Genomic DNA, 25,941 nt, shown 5'->3' on the forward strand with positions numbered 1-25,941 from the left:
ACTGTGCTGTCATCACTGCTTGTTTCATTTAGCAGTTTTTCAAAGTAATTACTCCATACTTCAAGGATATCTTTTTCTCCTGTTTTCATGTCACCTTTATCATCTCTAACTCCTTTTACAGCACTCTTTCCTCCATTCCTAAACTTCTTCAACAACCTCCAGAAAATTTTGTCACCTTCTTGATATTTATTTTCTATATTCTTGCCAAAGTCCTCCCATGATTTTTGTTTAGATAGTTTTACGCAGTGTTTAGCATTCTTGCATATGTCTCTATATTCTCTAAGAGCACAAGCTGACTTATTTGACAACTAGTGTTAACATCCACTTTGAACATTTTCGAAGACGAGATTTCATTGGACGAAGTCAAAGATTCCCTGGAGGCATTAAAATCTAACAAAGCATGCGGAAATGATAATATCAATGTTGAAATGTTAAAAGCTAATCTCAACACAACTGCTGCCAAATTACAAAGATTATACAATGAAATATGGAAAACAGAAAAAATTCTTGAACAATGGAAAGAAGCAGTAATTATAAAAATACCTAAAAAAAAAAAAAAAAAAAAAAAAGGATATCTGACTAAATGTGAAAATTGGAGAGGAATAAGTTTGCTGTCAATTCCTGCAAACGTTTTTATCAAAATTTTAATTAATAGATTAAAAAAGGAAATCGAAAATTTACTAAGAGAAGAACAGGCAGGTTTTTGAACTGGTTGCAGAACCATTCAACAAATATTCACTCTTAGAAATATAATCGAACAATGTATAGAATTTCAAGCCCCACTTTACCTAAACTTCATCGATTTCATTAAAGCATTTGACTCAATAAATAGAGAGAAACTTTGGAAAATATAAGAAGAATACGGAATATCTTATAAATATATCAACATTATTAAGAATATGTATGACGGCAGCAAGTCTTGCGTAGAAGTAGATGGAAAACTTACAGACTTCTTTATCATTGAAACTGGAGTTAGGCAGAGATGAGTGTTATCTGGTCTATTATTTATAATTTTAATTGATTGGATTATGAAAAACTCAATCATCAAAGAGAGAAATACGTTTGGACTTTACATCCACACTGGAAGACCTTGATTTTGCTGATGACATAGTGCTTCTGTCCTCCAAGTTAAATGACTTACAGCTATAAACTGATGTCTTTGCTTGCTGTGCAGAAACTGTGGGTCTACATATAAACAAGAAGAAAACCAAGGTCATGCGAATAAATGAAAAATCAAATAAAGAAATTAAGTTAAAAAATGAAACAATTGAAGATGTTGATACTTTTACGTACCTTGGATCAGTAATAAATAAACGAGGCGGCACTGATGAAGACATTTTACAAAGAATTGCTAAAGCACAAAATTGTTTCGGGTCACTAAACAAATTATGGAAAGCATCAAATATTACAGTTAAAGTGAAAATTAATGTCTATAAATCTATTGTGCGAGCAATACTGCTATATGGCTCTGAAACTTGGAAACTTACTAAAGCACAAAGTAATAAATTGGACATTTTCCAAAACAAGTGTTTAAGAAGAATTTTAAAAATCTTATGACCAAATACAATTACTAACGAGGAACTTTTAAAGAAAACCTTCTCGAAGTCAATAGATGAGGAGATTCGCCTAAGAAGATGGACACGAACTGGACATTCTTCACATGGGGATAAACAGAATTCCCCAAGTAGCACTGAGTTGAGCTCCAGAAGGAAGACGCTCTAGAGATCACCCAAAATTAACTTGGAGAAGAATGATGGAATCCGAAATGAAGGAGGCAAGATGGACAAGTTGAGCAGAAGCAAGAGCAGCTGTGAGGGACAGGTGCAGAGGAAAACCAGCATTGCAGCCTTATGTGCCAGTAGGCACAGAAAGACTTGGTGACATTAATGATATTGGGAAGGATTTGACAAGCGACATACAGCTATTTGCTGATGATGCAAAGATAGGTAGGGTAATCAGGAATGCTGCTGATATGCAGTACTTGCAGAATGATTTGAATAGGCTGGAATTGTGATTGGATATCTAATCATGCCAAAGTGAATGAATTTACATTTAATCACATTTGAAATGGTTGGCAGTCCAGTGTGAGTAAATGTAAAGTTATTCACTATGGTGTGATTAGATATCCAATGCCGTATTATGTTGGTGGGATTAGGCTAGAAGAAACTGATGAGGCTAGGGATCTTGGGGTGTTAATAGATATGAAGTTTAAGTTCAGGGTTCATGTGGCAAAGATTACAAATACAACTCAAAAAATAATTGCAATGCTGAAACGAATGTTTCAGCATTGCAAACGAATAAGGATATTATTTTGCCCCTTTATAAGGCCTTGATAAGACCTCATTTGGACTATTGTATGCAGGTCTGGTTTCCATTGTGATTCTGATATATTGGAGAGAGTACAAAGGAGTGTGTTTAAAATGATATGAGGATTATGAAATACTGATTATGAAGACAGATTGAGAATTTGTAGACTGCAGACACTAGCAAACAGGAGAAAGAGTGGTGATATGATTGAGACTTACAAACTTCTTATAGGGTCATAGAGGATTTCAGTTGATGGAATTTTTCAATTTATGGAGGGTGGGGAAAGGACAAGAGAGCATCCTTGGAAGCTGAGAAAGAATGCCACTAAGAAGGGGAGTGAGGGGCTAGATTTTTCTCTCAGAGGGTGGTGCGTGATTTGAATGGATTGCCATTGGATGTTGTGAGTGCAAGCAGTGTGAATGAATTCATGAATAAGAAGACATAATAAAATTCACGAAAACAAGAAAGTAGAGCCGCACTCACTTTTCACAATGCACTGTCACATGATGCAGTCTGATTTGTCTTTGCAAGATAATTTTTTTTTAATAATAGTATTAAAAAGATTCTGTGTTATGCAAAATTTTCACAATTAATTACACTAAGCTGTGGACAATACTATATTACAATTGTGTACCTACTTAAGGGTTAAAGGTGTTCGAAGAATAATTTATGTGCTGCTTGGAAAGAAGTCATCCCATGGGTAAGGTGCATCATGCCATGTAGAGTCACATTAGTAGCCTCTATGATTTGGAGGAATATGATGCTCCCAAGTCAATGCAACCATGTCCAAGTGAAATGACTGTAAGAAGAGAACTGACAAGGTTTGAAAGAGACATTGTAATAAGATGCCATGTTGCAGGCCTATCTGTTCAGCAAATCGACCTGGCCAGCCAGGTCAATCAATGATACCATACTGAGATGAAAACACAGGGAGTCAACTTCAAGTACTACCCTCAGTAGATGACTCACCTCACTCACCAGACATGACCGTATGGTGCTATGAAGGATAAAACCACCATTTATCATCTGACACGTTGAATGCAAATTTCTGGGCATTGATGAACACGAATATGCACAAAACATTCAAAACCAAAACATACATTACCTGAACCAGCATGCAGTTTTGGTGGTCCAAAGAGTGTATACATTGGGATGTGGAAGCTTGGAAAAGCTGTGTTATGAAGCGACAACTCATGCTAAACACTCTGCTGAGCAGATGGATGGGTGTGGGTATGACAGATGCTAGGTGAATATCTCTTATCAGAGCATGTAACCCCAACTATGAAATTTGGAGCTGGCAGTGTGATGGTATGGTCCTGTTTTTCCTGGTTTGTCCTCAGACTTCTGTGGTGCCACGAATATTTAACTCTGAGAGGTATCTGAAAAGTCTAGACAATGCAATGCTTCTTACTTTGTAGCATTTCTATACAACCGACCATTTTCTCTTTCAGAAAGACAATGCACCATGTCATAAGGCTGCTCCAGTAACTTCATGTCCACAAACTAGTTTGTGGACATGAATTTAACCACACTTGACTGGCCTCTGCAGAGCCCCGATCTCAATTATATTGAACATGTGGATGAACTGGAGTGTCAGGTGAAGTCAAGGGATGTTCACCCTACAACAGTCTAGGAACCTCATTACATTGCTATGGGAAGAATGGTCCAAATTTCCCATTGATCACTATCATGTGCTTATGGAAAGTATGCCCTGTAGTATTGCTGCAGTCATCAAAGCAAAGGAAATCATACATCTTATTAAGGTGGGTAACATGACTGCTCCTCCCACTGGTGTGCGTTGACCTCTTCCCAAGCAGAATAGATGCCTTATAGTATTTAATTAGATCGTTCCAGTTTTAATTTTTGTGTGTCTAATAATCGGTTTATTTGATTGATGAAATTATATTGTAAGAAAAGTACAACTTTATTTTTTTTAATTAAAAAAAAATATTGTCTATTACATAATATGTGCATTCTGTATATATGTGTGAGTTTAATGTTGAACTAAACGAATGCATTGATTTGATTAATATTTATTGGAAATGGTAACTGCAATCTAATTTAAATGCATATGTGATATGAAAAAAAGCTACTATGTTTGCTCACACACTTCAGGTGCAGAATTTACTTTTATCAAGTAAAGTAGCATAACTATAACATGTAATGGCTGCACATTTTTCTCGCTTCATGACAAACTGAAACTGGAAGTGTGTTGCATACTGGAGCATGGATGGAGTGAAAAAGAACTGCTGGAGAGAAATAGAGATTTTTTTTGGAACTTGAAATCAGGTATTTATGTAGTCTTTCATCATTATCAACTTTCTTCAGTCCACTGCTTGACAAATGCCTCTCCTTCTTCCATTTCAGCTAGTCTTGTGCATCTCTCTCCACCATAAATGTACATATCTTGTTATCACACAGTCGCATCTTACTACTGGTCTACCAGGTTTTTGATAACCAGTTTTTGGTGTCCATTTTGTTGTTCTCTTTGTCCAACCATTGTCAAACATTCTCATCACATGTCCTAACCAACACCATTTGTTGCTTTTTATTACTAAGGCAATATCCGTCACCTTTGTTTGCTTCCTTATCCAAGTATTATTCTTTTTATCTGAGTTATTCTCAAAATGACTGTTTTTTTTGTGTTATTTTCATTGTCTCCAAATGTTTTTAGTCAAGACCCCAGCTTTTGCTACCATAGTTCATTGTTGGGAGTACACACTGGTTGTGGATCTTACTTTTTAGGCAGTAAATAGTTAAAAAAATTTATCCTGCTGTTATTCTAGCTGAAATTTCATTATCAAGTTCATTGTTCTTTGTAATGATTTGTCCTAGATATTTGTATAAATTCACTATTTCAATCTGTCTTTGATTTATCTCAATTTGTTTTCATTCTGAAGTATTTCCACTCTACATTAGTTTTGATTTATCCATATTTATTTTAAGGCCCATATCCATACTTACTTCATTTAATTCAGTAATTATGTGAATAATTATTGAATTAAATTCTAGTTCTTCTGGTGATGTTGCTAAGAATGACAGCATCAGTGAATCATAGATTGTTTAAGCACTCTGCATCAGTATTCAGTCCTCTTTTCTCCCAGATCAGTTTTCTCATAGTATAGTATATTCGGACTGTAGCAAATAATTTTGGTGAAATAGTCTCCCTAAGTCTTTCATATAGAAAGAAAAACATTTCAAAGTTGTCAACTGTTATGTTACAACAATGATGAAAAAACAACTGTTGGAGAGGGGGGGTAAGTTACAGTAGGTTGTTTTTAATTACTACTAACAAACAAACAGTCTTTCATATAGAAAGAAAAAGTAAAGTTCTAAACTTTAAAGGAGAGAAGAAAATGAAGATGACTGGTTTATGTATGACTTTTAGAGAGACTGTTTCAAGTGATTCTTTAAAAGAGAATGCTGTAATGTTCAAATTAAGGATTTCAAATCCAGAAGTTTTATTTCCAACTGTCTGGAAATAAAACTTTAATAAATTCATTGGCATCCACCCATGATCAAATAACTTTACGGTAAATGAAATGTGTTAAGAAAAAAAAAAGTTTAAATCATGCGAAAAAAATAATATATTTTGAATGCATTTAGAATGAAGCCCAAAATTCACTTACTGTATCTTTTTCCTCACCTGTGGCAAATGGATTTCTGGAGCCCTGTGGATATGTAAACCTTGTCCTCCTGGAAAATAACACTTGTTTTGCCAATCTTTTTTTTCTCCTATTAGCTCTGCAAACACATTCCTAAATGCTAACAACGTCAAGTTCTTTCCTAATATCATAATTTTTTAAAAGATACTGCCACCGATTCCATCTGTTCAGTCCCATAATCTTTCTCAGCACTCTCCAGTCTTTGATCAAATATTATATTCTAACCAAGCTGTCAGATCCATAAGTTAAAATTGGTTTGAACACTTGTATACATCTGGTTTAGTGTTATGACTAAATTCTCTCTTATTCCATATAAATTCATTCAATTTGACTTTCTACCATATCAGCCATGCTAATTCTGCTGTATTTCCAAATTTAATTTACCATCTTCACTGAAAATTCAGCTTAAATAGCTGAAACATTTTACTTGTTCTGTAGGTTCTCAATTTAGGATGCAGTTGATGTTCTCAATGTTCTTATTTTCATTGTCTGTTTTTTGATGCTGATGTCCATACCAAATTGATTACAACAGTTGTTCAGTTTAATCATCATCATCTGCACAAAATAAAGAGCTGAGATTAGCATTTCCAATTTTGATATCAGGTTTAATACCTCTTTTCTTCATAATGTGATCCATATAGATGATGAATGACAGTGGAGATAATGTATATCCTTGTCTCACACCTAATTTAACATCAAACAGTCTTCCTGTACCTTCAATTCTAACTGCTGAAAAATTTAATGAATGTAATTGAAAAACAGAAAAAAGAGAGGTAATTTTGGTAGGAAAATTGTCTGTGAAATACATCTGTGAACTTTGACTTGGAAGATTAAGGATTTCAAATCCTTCTTTAATAAATTTGTTGGCAGGCACTCGTGATCAAATAACTTGACAGTGAATGAAGTGTGTTAAGAAAAAAAAAAAGTTTAAATCATGTGAAAAAAAAAATATTTTGAATGCATTTAGGACGAATGTTAGGATGAAGCCAAACATCCACTCACTGCTTGTATCTGTTTCCTCATCTGTGGCAAGTGAGCAAGTGGATTTCTGGATCCCTGTGGATATGTAAACCTTGCCATCCTGGAAAAGAACACTTGTTTTGATAATCTTTGCAATTTGCAATCTTTAATTTTTAATGTAAATATCTTTTCCTTTTTCACATTGTATCATATTGTGAATAAACTATGATGATGATGGCTTCAAATGATTTGCATAGGCTGTGTAGAAAGAATGGTCTTAATTTTTTGGATGTGTGGAGTGAGTTTGAAGGAAGAATGAATTTATGTAAGGTGGACATAGGGCTGGCTCAGATGTTGCTTTTTTGGGCCTCAGAACGAGGCCCTGCACTTTCAAATTTCTAAGAAAATTTGATAATAAAATTTTTGATGTTTCAGAGTTGTATTGATATCGGAAATATTTTAATTAAATTTATATTGATTCTTTGTCCTTTGATCATTTCTGGTACTGGGTACCAGCAATGATAAAAGGTGCTGGCAAATACGAGGGGCATTCAAATAGTTCTTGGAAAATATAAATAAAAAGACAAGGGTAATTTCAAACTGATATAACACCATGCATAAGTATTGTGTAGCACTGTTGCAAATACCTGATAAAACAAGTCTCAACAAGTTTACGTTCATATCAATTAATTATATGATTTTTCTTAATTATATTTTTATATTTTATAATTATATGATTTTTCAATAAAAAAATTATTTTTTGCAAATATTTTGGGGCCCCACTAATAACTTTTTCCCAAGACCCTACAAAACCTCCAGTCAGCCCTGAGTGGACAGCCTGCACTTGAATGTGTTTGTGTCAGGAATCTGGAGAAATTTATTGGTATGTAACTTAATATAGAGTCAGGGAAACTAGATTATGATGGGTGGCATGGTGAGAATCTACGCATAAGGGAAACTAGATTATGCAACTATATTAATGATGTGAATGTGCTTAATTGTGTTCTCATCTGGTTCAGATGAGCCAAATTCTACATTGAAGGTAACTATGTATCTGTACACAAGTGCCAGAAGTATAAGAAACAAAGAAATTGAGTTATCTTATCTTAGTGTAAAAGATACAGTATTGTTAGGAATGATAGAAAAGATAAAGGGGGGGGAGTCTAATAATTTGGATGATTTGAATTCTGATTAGGGTGGAAAGCTGTGATGTGATGGCTATATGGTGTAGATTCTAACAAAATCAAATACATGGTGGGGGTTTTGCTACATATCTAGTGGATCAGTTGCTGGTGGAGATGAAATGCATTGCCAATAAACCTAATGGGTATTGATTAGTCATCATAATGGCTTCAATTATTCAAACATTGAGTAGCAGTGAAAGCTCATGAGAAGAATGATGCTGAATTTTTTGAGCTCTCACCTTGTTGTCATAAACATGAACTAGAATGGTAGATTGTGATGGTCTTATAAATTTTTCAAGAAGCTGATGATGAAATTTAATTTACTGGAGTGGAGAATCTTGAAACTATGACACCATCAGAATCTATTCTGATACCACCCACATACTACTAAGGCTATTTCTTTCCAAGAATTTGTAGTCCTGATCCTCTTTGATTCTATCTGTCCAAAATAACAGTTGACATGAACAGGATATCTGATGGACACTGGGCAAGGTAAAGTTGTAATTTATCTTTGGTGGACAATTAAAACAGTTTTCAAAATAGTTTGAAGGTGGCACATAGTGTAATTTCCTCAGTCTTCTTATACATCTTATTTTGTCACGTAAAATAGCTTACGTTGGTGGTGAATATAAATAATTTAACATCTTTAGAGTAATTGGCCTGTTAAGAATTAGACAATTCTTTGGGGTGTTATACTGGTGAATAAGGAGATTACTTCAAAAGAAATCATTCTTTCATTATTTGGCAAATAATTTTTTTTTTCTTTGAAGTCAGTTCTTTTTGATAAAAGAACTAGTGTGGCCAGTAAGATTTTGAGGAAGATGAGAAAGATATTTAGCAAGACTGTAGATAACATTTTTCAGAAATGTAATCTCTTCATTCTTTATGCTGCAACACTAATATTGCCATCAGTATAGCTGATAAGGTAATAATGCTATTCTGATTACACCAGAATGTTTACATTGGAAACGCCATAAAAGCCCTGGAAATAATGATCACTGGAGATGCTGAATCATGGTGGCTAGGTGATCATTGATGAACTATACCGATTGTGTAACATTGCATAGGATGAAGGCGAAGAATGGACAAGATCAATCCTAATACTGATTCACAAAAACAGACTGCAGAAACTACAGAACAATTGTTCTGATGAATCATGTGGGAAAGAATTATGATGATATTGATGATGATAAAACATAAAAAATAATAAAACCATTGCAAGAAATTCTGGAATGTGAGCAAGCAGGAGAAAGCTCTAAGTGTAAAAAAATTATTATACCTGTTTTTGTTGCCTTTCAGAAAGCATTCTACAGTATATATATTAGAAAGTATAATGGACTCCATTCAAATTTTATGGATTGGACAGGAACTTCATATGTCTATTGCTGAACATCAATGACAATGCAGAGTCTACTGTGAGAAATTGTGAAGAAATAAAAAGATGGTTCTGGACAACAAGAGGCATGAGAGAAGACCTGATATCCCAAACATCAATATCATGCTTCTGGGGGAAAAAAAAAAAAAAAAAAAAGTGAATAGCATAAAGAATAGTATACAGGGAATTTCACTTCATGGTACAGAACTAAATAATTTACAATTTGCAGATGACAGTCATTATTGATGAAGAGGAACTAGAAAGAATGGTGCTTAAGTTAAGTGAAACCATTAAGTGAAGAAGGAATGAAATGTGGGTTGATAATAAATATTGAAAAAAGAAACAGTGATATTTGGAGAGAAGAGGATGAAAAGCAAATAAAAGTCAACAGACAAGAGGATGAAAAGGTTAGGAACTTCACATGCCTAGGAGCAACATGACACGATTCTGACTGTAAAAAAAAAAAAAAAAAAAAAAAAAAAAGATCTCAGATAACAAAAGCAAATGTAAACCTACAATCAGTGGACAAGATATGGAAAAGTAAAGACCTGATATCCCATAAAGCTTAGACTGCTGGAAACATGTATATTCACAAGTGCGATCTATAGTTGTGAGATGTGGGTTATGGTCAAAGACCGAGACAAATATTGGCTTTCAAAAGAACATGTTATAAAAAGATTCTGTGAATTGGATGGATACAAAAGGTAACAAATAAAGAACTGTATAACAAGGTAAACCACAAAGAGAATATAATGAAGCAAATAATTTGAAGGAAACTAAGGCTTTTTTTTTTTTTTTTGAACATATCTGCAAAAGAATGGATAACAATAGAAGGATCAAAAGTGTGATGCTTGCTACAATGGATGGTATAAACAGAAGAGGATGGTGTTCGAAGAATAATTTATTGAGCTTGAAAAAGTTGGTCTCCATACCAGTTTCTGGACCAGATTAAAAAAAAAAAAAATTAAAAAAGGAAAATAAAAAAATCTTAGCCCACTCACTACTAATAATATACTGTAGGCTTACAACCTTTTCATGGATGGGAGACAAAAAAGAAAAACACAGAACTATATAGTTAGGTTACATTATTATTAATAATAATAAACACCTCTAAGGAGTCCAAAGACTCACTGAGGGAAGGCTCCTACTCTACAACTCTCCCTCCATCTACACTATACAGGTAACTCGATCCACTAACTACAGCAAACAGCATCATCTACACCAGCGCTTCCCAAACTGTGGGCCGTGGCCCCCTTGGGGGGCCATAGGTTTTGTTGAGGGGGCCATGAAATAATGAAAACAAATTTAAAATCTTTTAAGACTAAGTAAATTTTTTTATCTTAAAAGAAACATTTAATCATCATCATCATCAAATTCCTGCCATGTACCCTCAAGGCGTGTACAGGATACGACAGTACTACATGAAAAAATTACATCATTACTAACTTCCTATCTATAATTTTCCTCCAAATCAGTCTGTTACTTGTCAAGACTCCAACATTATCAGATCTTATATTTCTATCGTCTAAGGCACTTTGTACCGTATCAATCCACCTATATCTTGGTCTTCCTCTGGGTCGTTTTCCTGCCAACCTGGTAGAGAACACTTGTTTTGCTAATCTTTCCTCTCCCATTCTATTTAAGTGACCATACCACCTGAGATTAGCTCTGCTAATGCATTCCTGGATGCTGACAATGTCAAGTTCTTTCCTAATATCTTCATTTTTAATATGATATGATATTGCCATTGATGCCATCTGTTCACACCTCTAATCTTTCTTAGGACTCTCATATCTGCGGTCTCTAGTCTTTGGTCAAGTGTTTTACTTCTGACCCAGCTCTCAGATCCATGGGTTAAAACTGGTTTGAACACCGTCTTGTATAGAGCTAATTTAGTGTTCCGACTAATTTCTCTCTTATTCCATATGAATTTATTCAGTTGACTTCCCACCATACCAGCTTTGCTGATTCTGTTGTCTATTTCTATATTTAATTTACCATCTTCAGTAAAAATCGTGCCTAAGTAGCTGAAATGTTTTACTTGTTCCACAGGTTCTCCATTTACAACACAGTTGACATTTTCAATGATTCTGCCTATTTTCATTGTCTTTGTCTTTTTATTGCTGACCTTCATACCATATCTATTACAACAACTATTCAATTTAGTCAGAGAATCTTGCAGACTTGTAGCGGATTTATTTAGAAGTATAACATCATCTGCATAAAGCAAAGAGCTGACATTAACATCTCCAATTTTGATATCATGTTTAATACCACTTTCCTTCATAATGTGATCCATATAGATAATGAATAACAGAGGGGATAATGTACATCCTTGTCTCACACCATATTTAACATTAAACCATCTTCCTGTACTTCCTTCAATTCTAACTGCTGACTTACAACTCAAATAAAGACTAAGTATTGCTTGATATAATGCCCCATTGACACCATATAACTGCAGCGTATTGAATAGCTTCTCTCTCGGCACCTTGTCATATGCCTTTTTTAAATCGACAAAACTTAAATACAGATCTTTGTTATATTCCCATGCTTTCTCGACCATTTGTCGTAAAGTGAAGATCTGATCCTGACAGCCTCTATTTGGCCTGAATTCAGCTTGTTCTTCACCAAGCTTTTCTTCCACAATTCTTCTCAACCGTTTCTCAAGTATACTTGCATAGCTCTTGCCAGGAACACTCAGTAGGGAAATTCCTCTGTAATCTTCACATTCAGTTTTATTTCCCTTTTTATATATGGGTACTATGAGAGCTCTACTCCAATCATTGGGAATTCGTCCCTCTGTCCAGGCTTTCTGAACTATGCAGTGCAGCCACTGTAAGACTTTTATACCACCATACTTCAGCATTTCTGGTCGAATATCATCTACTCCTGCTGCATTTCCACATTTCAAGCCTTGGATGGTTTTTTCTACTTCAAGTATGGATATGTATTCCTGACCGCATGCCTGGTCAGTATTTTTTACCACTGTGCTGTCATCAGTGCTTGTTTCATTTAGCAGTTTTTCAAAGTAATTACTCCATATTTCAAGGATATCTAATTTCAGAAACATTTAATTTCTATTATTATTATTTCTTTTTTGTTATTTTTTTATATTTTAATGGAAAAAATCACACATTGGTGCGAGTTCACAAATTTTGCTTCATGTGTATTTCGGCGCATAATGAATATTAGTAAGTACAGTAGACTCTCGACTATCCGGAGCCCGGATTTTATCACGGAGAATTATAATAATACAGTTATTCTCCGTGATGGACCATCAAGGTGTACTTTCAACCTTGAACCCATGTGTGAAAACGATAAACTTGTTTCGTTGCTCAAAAATGTACCGAGCTGTGACGATGTCAATTCAGAGGACATTACAGAATAGATGTCAAACGATGAAGTTGATGAAATATCTGATAACGATATTTTGGAAATGGTGACAGGTGGAAGAAGAGGAAGAGGAGGAGGAGGCACTCTTAGATGACAGGAAAAATCTCATCCCACATTCGGAAGGGTTCAAGATGATTGAGGCAGCACTGCAGTACATTAGTGAGCAGGAGGAAGCGACGCCAACTGATATCATCTGCTTGCATAAGTGGAGGGACATTGCGTCACGGAAGAGGGCTAAAAGGGTGAAGCAGTCATCTATCAAGGACTTTTTCAAAAACTAAAAACCGTAAGTTTTGACTCTTTCATCTTAGGCCTACCTTTTCACATTTGTGTGAAAAGGTAGGCCTAGAACTCTGGCCTATCCGGCTTTTGTGTTATCCCTTCTGCCACATTAGGCCAGATAGTCGAGAGTCTACTGTATATGCTTATTCATATAAGTTTCATTTCAAAGCAGAAATCTAAGAATTGCATTCTTAGATTTCTGCTTTGAAATCTAAGAATATCAAATATTTGAAATCTAAGAATTTCAAATATTTCACCTGATATTGGTGTAGCAGTATTGAAACACATCCATCACATTAAATTATTAAACTTCTTTTATAGTTTTTAATTCTTTCTTTATTACTAATCGTTTTACTTTTCATGTGCTTGTACTGCAAATGTACAATAACAATATATCTATCTATATAAAAATATGAGATAATGTGCATGTAAGATGCTAAAAAATGTAATATTTGCATTTGATTTTTGCAATATTCGCTGTGTATGTTTTGTATTGAATATAAATACAATAAATATAATGAAAATATGCCTTTTATAGCAAGAAAAATTTGTTTATTAATAAAATGAATAAAAATCTAAAGAAAAGGCTTATTAAGTGCTATATTTGGAGTATGACCTTATATGGGTCAGAAACATGGACAATTAGGAAGAAAGAAAGAAGCTAAAAGGTTGGTGGCATTTGAAATGCGGTTTTGGAGAAGAATGGAGAAAATAAAGTGGACTGAAAAAAATCACCAACGAAGATGTATTACAAAGAGTTGAAGAAGAAAGGAATTTACTAAAGACTAAGAAGAAGAAGAAAGCATAACTGGATAGGACATGTATTAAGAGGAGATAGCTTACTGAAAAGAATGATAGAAGGGAAAATTGAAGGAAAGCAACCAAGAGGAAGAAGACGACTAATGATGCTTGATGATATAATGGGAACAAGAAGATATCAGGAAATGAAGGAGGAAGCAAGAGACAGAAGAAATTGGGGGAAGAGAATCTGCTGAGTTATACCGTTGGACCTGTCAAGAGACAGAACACTAATGATGATAATGAAATTATGATATTTTGGGGGGGGGGGGTGAAATATTTTAATTTTTCCAAAGGGGAGCCCCTGACATCCAGAAGTTTGGGAAGCGCTGATCTACACCAACACCATCTACTTCCCACCACCACCAGAATTTTCACAGACAATCGCAAACATCCATGGCGGGATTCAAACCCACAGCCTTACAGATGGAGAGTGGATGCCCTAACCGCTTGGCCAACTAGGCCAGCAACATTATAACAATTATTATTAACGTTATCAACATTATTACTATGATATCCTGTACATCCCTTGAGGATACATATCAGTAAATGGTGACAAAAAAATTTCACACTTTAAGCAATTCTCTGTTGTTACCTGTTAATTTTTCTATCCTCACCCTGAAGTCTAAGTTGTTTATGGCCTTTTGGGACTTGATAGCAAAACACTGGCATTCAGTCTATCTTTTTTTGTTGGAGGTACTCTTTTAAACTTGCAATGAGATCTGTTGACTTTTAGACAGATCAGGTCTGAAAATAATGTTGAATGTCACTGGTAATCAAGTAAACTTTTCTTAACAGTCAGTTCTAGCTATAGCAAACATCACAATAATGATCTTAAAAGAAAGGAATCACAATAATGAATTCATTCACTCTAACAAATTCCGAAAATGTTCTGACTAAATTACTGAAATAAGAGCCAAGAGGCTTCACTTCGGCAAAGTAAATTGATTCAAAATTAAGTGGATATTGAATACCACATGATTTCTGAGCCGAATAAAAAACTCAAACATAGGAATCTAATCTAAGAGTTTCATGCCGAATATAGAAAACTATAAAGTTCGGCGAGCGTAAGCCAACACCTGGTAGTACAATGCTAGGGCAACTCATTGTAAAGGTGGAGCAAGCTCCGGTCACTCATCATCATCAAATTCCTGCCGTGTACCCTCAAGGCGTGTACAGGATATGATAGTACTACATGAAAAAAATTACATCATTATTAATTTCTTATCTACAATTTTCCTCCAAATCAGTCTGTTACTTGTTAAGACTCCAACATTATCAGATCTTATATTTCTATCGTCTAAGGCACTTTCTACTGTATCAATCCACCTATATCTTGGTCTTCCTCTGGGTCGTTTTGCTGCCAACCTGGCAGAGAACACTTGTTTTGCTAATCTTTCCTCGCCCATTCTGTTTAAGTGACCATACCACCTGAGATTAGCTCTGCTAATGCATTCCTGGATGCTGACAATGTCAAGTTCTTTCCTAATATCCTCGTTTTTAATATGATATTGCCATTGATGCCATCTGTTCACGCCTATAATCTTTCTCAGGACTCTCATATCTGCGGTCTCTAGTCTTTGGTCAAGTGTTTTACTTCTGACCCAGCTCTCAGATCCATAAGTTAAAACTGGTTTGAACACTGTCTTGTATACAGCTAATTTAGTGTTCTGACTAATTTCTCTCTTATTCCATATGAATTTATTCAATTGACTTTCCACCATACCAGCTTTGCTGATTCTGTTGTCTATTTCTATATTTAATTTACCATCTTCACTAAAAATCTTGCCTAAATAGCTGAAATGTTTTACTTGTTCCACAGGTTCTCCATTTACAACACAGTTGACATTTTCAATGATTCTGCCTATTTTCATTGTCTTTGTCTTTTTATTGCTGACCTTCATACCATATCTATTACAACAGCTATTCAATTTAGTCAGAGAATCTTGTAGACTTGTAGCGGATTTATTTAGAAGTATAACATCCACATAAAGCAAAGAGGTGACATTAACATCTCCAATTTTGATATCAGGTTTAATACCACTTTCCTTCATAATGTGATCCATATAGATAATGAATAACAGAGGGGATAATGTACATCCTTGTCTCACACCAGATTTCACATTAAACCATCTTCCTGTGCTTCCTTCAATTCTAACTGCTGACTTACAACTCAAGTAAAGACTAAGTATTGCTTGATATAATGCCCCATTGACACCAAACTGCAGCGTATTGAATAGCTTCTCTCTTGGCACCTTGTCATATGCCTTTTCCAAATTGACAAAGCTTAAATATAGATCTTTGTTATATTCCCATGCTTTCTCGACCATTTGTCGTAAAGTGAAGATCTGATCCTGACAGCCTCTGTTTGGCCTGAATCCAGCTTGTTCTTCACCAAGCTTTTCTTCCACAATTCTTCTCAACCGTTTCTCAAGTATACTTGCATAGATCTTGCCAGGAACACTCAGTAGGGAAATACCTCTGTAATTCTCACATTCAGTTTTATTCCCTTTTTATATATGGGTACTATTAGAGCTCTACTCCAATCATGAGGAATTCGTCCCTCTGTCCAGGCTTTCTGAACTATGCAGTGCAACCACTGTAAGACTCTTATACCACCATACTTCAGCATTTCTGGTCGAATATCATCTACTCCTGCTGCCTTTCCACATTTCAAGCCTTTGATGGCTTTTTCTACTTCAAGTATTCCTGACTGCATGCCTGGTCAGTGTTTTTTACCACTGTGCTGTCATCTCCAAGGTTTGGTTCCTGTTCTCAAACTCTTTCATTTTTTCTTCAATTTTCTTCAATAATCTTTGTGTAATTTAGTCTACAGTTCACATCTGAGAGCTGCTCAACTTTTATTCGCTTTAAAACTTTCTTACATGTTATTCTTTTCAATATGAAATTCAATTTTATCCTGCTCAAGACTAAATAGTGATCACTTCCAATTTAAAATCCTCTGTACACTCTGGTGTCCTGCACCAGGGAGAAAACATCCCTATCAACAATAACATAGTCAATGAGTCTCTTCTTATTCCTGGCCTCTTCTCTCCATGTGAATTTGTGCACATTTTTATGTTGGAACATGGTGTTAGTAATAACAAGTCCATGTCCTGAGCAGAAATCCAACAGGTATTTGCCATTATTATTAGCTTTGCTCTTTTCTCCAAATTTTCCCAAAATATTTTTGTATGTCTCACAATCATTTCCTACTCTGCTATTTTGATCCCCAACAAGGACCAACTTTTCCTTTTTCATTGTCAGTTGCTTTTTCTAAAGCGTCAAAAAATTCCTCCACTTCTACCTTAGTAGAACCTTCTGTGGGACCATAGGCACAAATAAGTCTCATTGTCCAGTTCCCCATTCTCATATTTACCCACATTACTCTACTTGAGACTGACTGCCATTCAAGAAGATTAGCCTCGTATTTTGTGTTGAATACTATGGCTACTCCTTCTTTTCCTTGATTGTCATTGCCTGAATATAACATTTTGTATTTATTGCTCAGAAAGATCTCACCAGTTTTGGTCTTTTTTGTTTCAGTTACCCTAGCTCCGATCACTGTCCTTAGTAATTAAAATGAAAAGCCAAATGGCTAGTTTTCTGGCAACTTAATAGATATTAAAGGGATAAAAATCCTATGTTGTTATATAGCCAGTAAGTGAAACTCATAGATCGTAGTTCTCGATCTTGAGTTTCACTTACTGGCTATATAACAACATAGGATTTTTGTCCCTTTAACACTGTCCTTAGTATTTTTCCCATAATGTAAAACGCAGCTCCTAAGAGATGTATTACTGTTCTACATTATGAGAGTTTTTTTTTAGAGATGAGAGAATTTTTAGACCTAGATGTAATACTAAGGTTTCAATAGTCAGAGCTTATTTTTTTAGTAAAGAAATAAGCTCTGACTATTGAAATCTTAGTATTACATCTAGGTAGACCTACTCACTGATGAGACCTCAAAAAAGGTCAAAACCAGTCTGGGTAGTGACTTTCTCTGATAATGTCGAACAGTAATACATCTCTTAGGCGCTGTGTTTTAAATTATGGTTAAAATACTAAGGACAGTGATCGGAACTTGCTCCACCTTTACAATGAGTTGCCCTAGCATTGTACTACCAGGTGTTGGCATACGCTTGGACATGCCAAACTTTATAGTTTTCTATATTCAGCATGAAACTCTTAGATTAGATTTTTCTATCTTTGAGTTTCTTATTCGGCTAAGAAATAATGTGGTATTCAATATCTACTTAATTTTGAATAGTTCTGAACTAAAGTTCCATAACATCATTGCTATATTATAGGAAATGCATTGTAATAAACTGTTCTTTTGGTCATTCAGATTTGTTTAGTGAAAGTTGACTACCACCCTGCTCTTGTGTTTGTATCATCTTGTCCATTACGGCTTCATAATAAATCTTGTTGAAGAAGTCGTTAAAGAAAAGACTATTTTGAGTGTCAACAAGGTTGTGAAGCATTCTACTAACCTTAGCTAGTACGAGGGCTGTTTGATAAGTCTGTGCAAACTCTGAGAGATGGCATCACCAGTACGTATTGAGGTTATTTTTAGTTGCTGGCAACTGTTGGATTATTACACACTAAGTTTCAGTCAGATAGATCTATTACTCTGTGTTTGGTGTTCCTTTGAATCTATCAATTACCGTGATTTGTGAAAAATAGATGAGAAAGAATTTTGTGTAGTGATTAAAAATTACTTTTTGAAACACAAAACAGCTCAGGAAACCAAAGCTAAGCTTGATAAACATGGTGAATATGCACCGTCAATTAGAATGGTTTATAAGTGGTTTAGTAACTTTTGAAGTGGCCATATGAGCACAAGTGACGCTGAACGTTCTGGACACCCTGTTGAGGTCACTACTTCAGAAATTATTGAAAAAATCCATGACATGGTGATGGATGATAGAAGAGTGAAGGCGCGTGAAATTGCTAAGGCTGTGGGCATCTCAAATGACTGTGTATATAATATTTTACATGAACATATGAGAAAACTATCCGCAAGATGGGTGCCACATTTCCTCACACTGGATCAAAAGCGTTAACGTGTGAATTGTTGCAAGGACAGCTTGAAGCTGTTTCAAAGGCATCCAGAGGGATTTTTGCGTCGTTTCATAACAGTGGATGAAACATGGATTCATCACTGCCTGAGACCAAGGAACAGTCAAAAGAATGGGTTCCAAGCAGGGAATTTGCACCAAAGAAAGTGAAAACTGTTCCTTCAGCAGGAAAGGTTATGGCCACTGTCTTCTGGGATGCTCATGGCATAATCTTCATAGACTTCTTGGAAAAGGACAAAACAATTACTGGAGTGTATTATGCATCTTTGCTGGATCGTTTAAATAATGAAATAAAGGAAAAACGACCACACTTGGCAAAAAAGATTCTTTTTCACCATGACAACACGCCCGCTCACTATTCTGCAATTGTGACTGCAAAATTGTTCGATTTACACTACAAAGCCCTTTCGTATCCCCCCCCCACACACACACACTCTCCAGATTTGGCTCCCTCGGACTACTATCTGTTTCCAAACATGAAAAAATGGCTGGCAGGAAAGATTTTCATCGAACAATGAGGTGATTACGGAAACAACTGCATATTTTGAAGAGTTGGACAAATCATACTATATGGATGTGATCAAATAACTCGAACATCATTGGACTAAGTGTATAGACTTCAAAGGAGACTATGTTGAAAAATAAAAAATGTTTGTCCCAAAAAAATTGTTTTCTTCATTTTTGCACAGACTTATCGAACAACCCTCATATGGCTGCATTAATCTGCCACAAATCTGGACGACAGTCATCTTAAGATTTCCTATAGAACTGTAATAACCTCTTTTATATATATATGACATTAGTTTGCCAAAAGGACTTCCAACCTTTTGTCGATTGCAGCTTGAATTGTTTCACTTAGTGTCGTGTGTTAAACTGTAACATGTTTTGCTCTGAGAATGTTGGTTTGATATCCAGCAAAATATAAGCTAGTTAATAAACATCCTTTTATAATTTAGTGTTTTGTTTTATTGTTGTACTGTTAAAATAATTCATCTGCTGTTTCTGAAAAATTGTGTACTATTGCTGTATACATTAGATCATGGGGCACTTCTGTTAAATTTCATAAAGAACCTCTGAAAAATTTATTCAATATAAGTTTTTTTTCTTTATTAAATTAAAAGAAAGTTTAGTGTTTCAGAAAATAATAATTTTATAGGAAAATGAGATGAAAGCATTCCGAGAATCACTGAAGTTAGAAACCAAGCTTTTGAAACAAGAAATAGAAATGCTGCCAAGAGATAAACGGAAGGATTATTTCAGAGTACATAGAGAGCAAATGGATGTACAGCATGCAGAGAAGGTATGAAGTCATTGTAATTCATTTTTTGCTTCATAATTTTATAATTAGCTAATATGAATCATTTGTGAGATGTGTAGCATATCATAGCTAAGATACAAAAAGATAATTTTTACACTTTATGCTAATTTTTTACATATCGAGGTGTATATTGTTAATAACATGATGCTTCATCTTGTCAAACATTTATAATAGTCATTCTCATTTAGGATTGCCTGAAAAGGATAGCTATAAAAAATAAAAAAATAAAAAAAAAATTGCAAAAGTGGGGAATTTAATGTAATTCATTAATATTGCGATGTAGGCATCCTAGCAAAAGTCATGGGATTCCCTTCTGATTACAAGATATATGCAATCAGACACTACACTAAGTAATGAAACATGTCAACTGAAAGTAGGCCTAAAGTCCTAAATAGCCCCTCCCTCCCCTCCCAATGGCCTGAATTGGGCATCATTGGCTCTTGGGCTGAAGTACAGAGAATGAGAGCTTCCCAAATTTGGGGTAATTTCTTAAGACAGAAGCAGTTTAAGGAAAAGTCTTTCGTATTTATATTTGCTACGATGGAGTACAGTGGCCTTTTTCCAGCATATTCTGTGGTGGGTGTCCAAAGTATGGTCAAGTCCTTGAATGGCTGTGATGGAAACAGATATAGTCTCTATGTTCAGCAATTCTGATGTTGGCTATCCTGCTTATTTGGCCATATTATGTCTAAAAGGGGACCTGGCAAGTCTAGAGAGTGTGACTGATCTTTGGTGGAGCAGATAAGGGATGCTAATTTTTTATATGAACAGTAAGTAGTTGAAAGGATGTTTTTTTTAAGATTTTTGTTAGTTTTTCAGATGCCTTAGATATATGGAATATGGATAGCTTTTGTATAGTTTGTTTCTGAAATGCTTCCTGGATAATAATGTCATCCATGATTCACCACATATTCAGATGCACAAGCTTTGCTCTTTCATGTGAACAGATTGGTGCTACTCACATTCTACTTGGTGATAGCAACAAAGTTATTTGTGCTCTAGAAGAAGAGCTTGCCACAATACCAAAGTAGTTGAATGCTTCAACTGCAAAAGAATTTCAAAAAATAAAGTTGGCACAGCAACAATTTTGCTGATCTTTTTTTTTTTAAAAAAAAAAAAAAAAAAAAGAAAAAAAGAAACACTACAGCAATCCCTCGATTAATGATATATATGGAATATATATCATTAATCGAGAGATTTCCCCCCCTGATTAGTGCGTCATTTTTTTTCTATACCCAAATTCGATTAGTGCACCTATATACATCTTCAAAATAAATATTACAGATTTTGAACATTTTCTATCTATATTTTATGGCTAACTATTTTAAAAAGATCACTCACCAGGATGAAATACTTTAGTTACCGATTTAAAACATTTTACGAAGTTATTTTTTAATAGCATACTATGCTATTTCCATGTATTTACTCTGTGTTCAAAATTTACTGCCAAAAATTTTGCTGATCATAACTCGTGCCTACTTTGCAATTCTTTTCCTTACTTTTTTATTTTAAAGTATTTTCCCAATCTTTCATCGCGAGTAAAAGAATAAGTGAGCAGAAAAGTAGAAGTTTGAAAAAGATTTGAAAAGTAATGTTGTTGAAAGAAAAACTTGAAATAAATAAAAATGAACAAGGCGAGTCCAGAGCAAAGATAGGACAAGAACACAAAAATGAGTAAATCAACTATAAGACAAATTTTAAGCAAAGCCGCTGAATACAAAAAGAGAAAGGTAAGGCTGCTTCAAGATCATCATTCATGCATTCAAAATCAAAGTATTATAATGATTGAATTAGAGAAACTTCTTTCTACATGGATAGAAGATTGTAACCGAAATTGCATTCTGCTAAGCCACTGACCTTGTTAAATCAAAAGCATTAAGCTGTTTGCAACCTTGAAAGAAAGGGCTATCAATGATGGAAAAGAATTCCACGCTAGTGCTGGGTAGTTTGAGGTTTCAAAAAGAGAAATAGCCTACATAATGTTTAATCACAGGCGAAGCTGCAAGTGCAGATAAGGAGGTGGCTGCAAATTATCCAGAGATTTTTGAAGAAAATTTTGGAGGGGGGGGGGGGGGGGCTATTGTGTCCAAAAAATATTTAATATCGATGAAACTGGCCTTTCTTGGAAGCAAATGCCTTCCAAGACTTTTCTGGCCAAATCGGAGAAATCTCAGCCTGGTTAGAAAGTCGCAAAGTCAAATGAAATTACTGCTAGCAATATGCGAGCCGTTTGGAAGTACATTCTTCCACAGTGTGCAAAAGATTTTGAGTGATTCTGACCTGCTAATTTTAGATGTACAGCGAGAAGGTCCTGAAGAATATGAACAAAATTTAATCACTGACAAGCCTAAAGAGATTTCAAAGAAACAATTTGAAAAAATTACTAATTTAATAAGCCAAAAGGCTACTCACTGATGAGACCTCAAAAAAGGTTGAAACCGGTCTGGGTAGTGACCTCTTCTCATAATGTAAAACAATATATATACATCTCTTAGGAGCTGGGTTTTACATTATGAGAGAATATTAAAGTTAGTGATGGAGCTTGCTCCACCTTTGCATGGAGTTGCCCTGGTGTTGTACTACCCAAGTGATCATTTGCACTTGGGCTTGCCGATAGTTTTTTCGGCATGAAACTCTATGGATTTTGATCTGAGTTTCGTTCCTGGCTATAAAAACATAGGGGGATTTACCATCCCCCTTTCTATTAATTTGAAAAAAATTTTTCTTACAATTAAAGTTTTTAAGCATTAGGCTGACCCTAATGAAGAGAGAAGCAGAAAAATTACAGTAGTAGTAGAAGAGGCAATAGGACCATACCGTCAGTTGTATGAAACAAAAGAAACGGAATGCCTGCCAAACTATGTTAGCTCAGTTCTTTGTTTCATACAACTGACGGTATGGTCCTATTGCCTATAATCTCATTATACTCTCATATATAATCTCAATCATAATCTCAACCATTTACTCGTAAATACCTTTCCAAATTTTTTTAACGTTCATACATTAACATAAGTATTAATAATTAATTATGGCATAATCAATAAAGAGTATTAGTACACTTATGTATACGGTATGGCATGTTGACAAATATAAATTACATTTAAATTAGTTATCAATCACTGGACTAATGAAATGTTGTAGCATGTCGTAGTTTCTTCGGGCAAACATCATTAAATTAATTTGTGCTGATTTTCATTGACATATCCCATTCTGATCACCAAATATATTTATAATATTATTATAAGTACTTACGAGTGAATGCAGACTGTTTCTCCTGTGCGCTGGTAGTTTTCCCCATCCTGGAGATCTTTGTAGGCTTGAGGTGGATGACTCACTATCTGTTCCGTCACAAACACCTGTGACGGAACAGATAGTGAGATTTCTCACTATCTGAGAAATCTCAGATAAGAGATTTCTTATCTGAGATTTCTCAGATAAGAAATAAGAGATTTCTTAATACCAAATAATAAGAGATTTCTTAATACCAAAATTAAACAAAGTGCCTTGTCTCTTATTCATATTAATTTTAACTCTGTATTCCTATTACTTTTAAAGAAAATCACTGCACTCCGGTTTCAGAACAAGCACTTACACACTGCAATACGAACTTGCGAAGAAAGTATTCAGTAGTAATAGATTTAAGAACCGGATACAGACTACCTTGATCTTCAATTTCAGTGAAAAAATTTTCTTTATACTTCCTTGCTGATTGGTCAGTGATATTTGCAACGCAGATGTTATTTCGTTCAGTTTTGAGAACACGCCGGCGATTGTTGTAATCGGCTTGCAGGCAGTTTTTATGATCGGTCATAAACGGCGGTATTCTCTTTCCCGATTATTGAAAGATTTCGATGTGTGAAAATTAACGATAATTCATGAATACTTCCATGTTTAAAAATATGCTGCTAGGTCACTGACATTTGCTACACAGATGTCATTTCTTTCAGTTTTGAGAACAGAAGATATGACACCAATTGTTGTAATGGGCTTGCAGGCAATTTTTATGACCTGTCATAAACAGCAGCATTCCCTCTCCCAAATGTTGAAAGGTTTCGATGTGTGAAAATTAATGATACACAGATCTGGGTCTGAGCTTTTCGACATATTCACGAATATTATTCTCCTCAGAATATTTTTACTATAAAATATTTATTCATGAAAAATGCTTAGAAAACTAAAATGACAAATTTCAGAAATTCTCATGGAACATCTATTCACCTTCTGCGGAACACAGTTTTTGAAACCCTGGTCTATACAGTATATATATAGTACATATACAGTTTGACTTATCAAGCGATAAATCAATATGAAGATTTAGATCCCAGTTCGGATGGGAATGAACATCCAGGCAGATGAAACCCTAAAAATGCTTCTTTAAGCATTCATTATTAAAAAAAAATTATGGAAACAACTATCATATTGTAGCAAAACTTCATTTTAATATAAACCAAAGTAATCACGTGAAGTTTTTACCTTCGTATCAAGGTCATCTGAGTATATGCATATATAACATGTAATGCAGCTTGTTTCTTTGTGTGTATATATATATATCTGTATATTCCAGATGATGACCTTGATATGAAGGTCAAAACATTGAGTGATTACTTTTGTTTATGCTAAATTGAAGTTTTTTTTGTTATAACATAGTAGCTGTTTTCATAATTTTTTAATAACGAATGTTTATCACCATTATTATGAAAGAAAGGATTCTTTAAGCATTGTTTGATTTTAATTATAGCAGAAAAATGCATTGTGATTCTTAATATGGAGACATCATCACAATATTTTTTTGCATAAAGGAAAAATTTATGCATAAAATCTAGCTTGTAGTTGAAGCAATTTTGATAAATACCAAATTTGTTTTGCTTATGGTTAAAACAGGTCAATTTTGATTATTAAATTTATTCTAAAAAATTCTTAATGTATATGACATGTTTTAGTTCTATGTGTAAACACAGAACAGTATTTAAAATAGCAGTATTTTATTTTTGTTTTAGGAACGGGACTTTTTGGAAAGTTTGAATCAGAGGCATGATTTAGCACTTAAACGAATAGCAGATAGTCACAGAAAACACATTGCTCTCTTAGAGCAAAAGTTTTTAGAAGAGAAGCAAAAGCTTTTGAGAGGTATTGGTTGATTTTTCTTCCTATGTTTACTAAACATTTTAGGTTAGGTAGATTCTTCTTTCTTTTGCTTAAATAATATATTAAAGACAACAGCAACACAAAAGTATATTTTGCTTTCTCAGACATTGAATATTTTATGATGTGTGAAGAAGTTGTATTTCTAAACAACAGATATACTAATGACAATATGAAGACCTATATATAGAATACTGTGTGAAGTATTGACATAGAATTAGTTACACCACAAGATCAGCTTATTTCTGTATTAAAAATATGCTTTCCTTGAAAGGGGAAAAAACGATTTTCATTTAGGACTTCGGTTTTGTTAAACTCCTATAAGCATAATTTCACTATTTATTGGTATATTCTTTCAAACTGATTTTTGTTGTAATGAATACCAATGAGAAGATAGGATGTGCACGTATTTTATATTTAGAGAGTGCTCAGT

The 25,941-nt window shown here is 34.5% G+C and overlaps 1 protein-coding gene across 1 annotated transcript in view; it reads left to right on the forward strand.

Annotated features, from left to right (window-relative positions):
* Window positions 1-25,941, forward strand: part of LOC150110552 (serine/threonine-protein kinase 10-like) — a 283,018-nt gene that overhangs the window by 212,559 nt on the left and 44,518 nt on the right. Inside the window, exons 16-17 of the mRNA XM_090399708.1 lie at window positions 20,205-20,348; window positions 25,364-25,493. Coding sequence (XP_090255834.1) covers window positions 20,205-20,348; window positions 25,364-25,493 — 274 coding nt within the window. The remainder of the gene's footprint in view (window positions 1-20,204; window positions 20,349-25,363; window positions 25,494-25,941) is intronic.

Source organism: Typopeltis vanoorti, chromosome 1, assembly GCF_054136105.1.
Source record: "Typopeltis vanoorti isolate ZY-2024b chromosome 1, IOZ_Tvanoo_1.0, whole genome shotgun sequence".
Taxonomy (NCBI): Eukaryota; Metazoa; Arthropoda; class Arachnida; order Uropygi; family Thelyphonidae; genus Typopeltis; species Typopeltis vanoorti.